Below are 804 nucleotides of genomic sequence, written 5' to 3'. Positions count from 1 at the left end.
TAAAAACAATGGCATCCACAGTGTTTTCTTTACATCCACTGGGTTTAGTTCTGCATTTATTTTAAGGTTAAAATGTAGTACTGGTTTTTACATTTTATAACAGCTTTGGCTCATGTTTCAAGTCGTTTGCCATTGTGAAAGATTCAATGCTTCAGTGAATAAACTTCCAGGGAAATGTTGTAACATTACACAGAGAGTGGCTATTATTGCATCATTACAAGAAAATACTGTGCCTAACAGTGCATATATCTATACCCATACTTAAATATAGCTTAAAAAGTCCAGAATATCTTAGGGAATAGTAATTGTATAATATAAGTTTTGTCATGTTTCCAGGCACAAACCATAAAATAAAGTCACTGAGGGTGTTTTTCTGTCACTCCCACACTCTGGACTCACATCCTGACATGTAGCATAAAAATGAGCTTTTATTGGCTATTTAACTGTTTGTGAGGGTGTTTGGCTTTATAAGTAACTAAGGAAGCTTCATGTAGAAGGTCTACGTACTGTTATTAAGCTGTTGAGGTGCAGATTTTAACCATTTTGGTGTGTTGTTTTTCTTCTTCAGACTGGACCGTTTCTCGCAATTATACGCCATGGTTACACCATGGAAGAACAGCAAAGCCACAGAGGGACCTGATGTGACAAAAGACACGGAGAAGGTGAAAACACTGAGGCAGTTCCCTCCATATGGTACCATGAATGGGAACTTAACAGGAGACACCTGCCCCACATGTCGTGGCACCGGGCGAATTCCCAGAGGTTGGTTATCATATACAATTTTAAATATCTGGACCGCCCATC

The 804-nt window shown here is 38.7% G+C and overlaps 1 protein-coding gene across 2 annotated transcripts in view; it reads left to right on the top strand.

The window, feature by feature from the left end:
• Positions 1 to 804, top strand: part of tmem106a (transmembrane protein 106A) — a 5,007-nt gene that overhangs the window by 876 nt on the left and 3,327 nt on the right. For both annotated transcript variants that reach the window (XM_035671838.1, XM_035671847.1), the window contains exon 2: positions 569 to 762. In XM_035671838.1, the coding sequence (XP_035527731.1) occupies positions 597 to 762 (166 nt within the window). In that variant the 5' untranslated portion in view covers positions 569 to 596. The remainder of the gene's footprint in view (positions 1 to 568; positions 763 to 804) is intronic.

Source organism: Morone saxatilis, unplaced genomic scaffold (genome assembly GCF_004916995.1).
Source record: "Morone saxatilis isolate NCDOM2014 unplaced genomic scaffold, NCSU_SB_2.0 Contig1, whole genome shotgun sequence".
In the NCBI taxonomy this organism is placed as follows: Eukaryota; Metazoa; Chordata; class Actinopteri; family Moronidae; genus Morone; species Morone saxatilis.
Note: the sequence above shows the minus strand (reverse complement) of the source record. Positions and strands in the feature narration are given on the sequence as shown.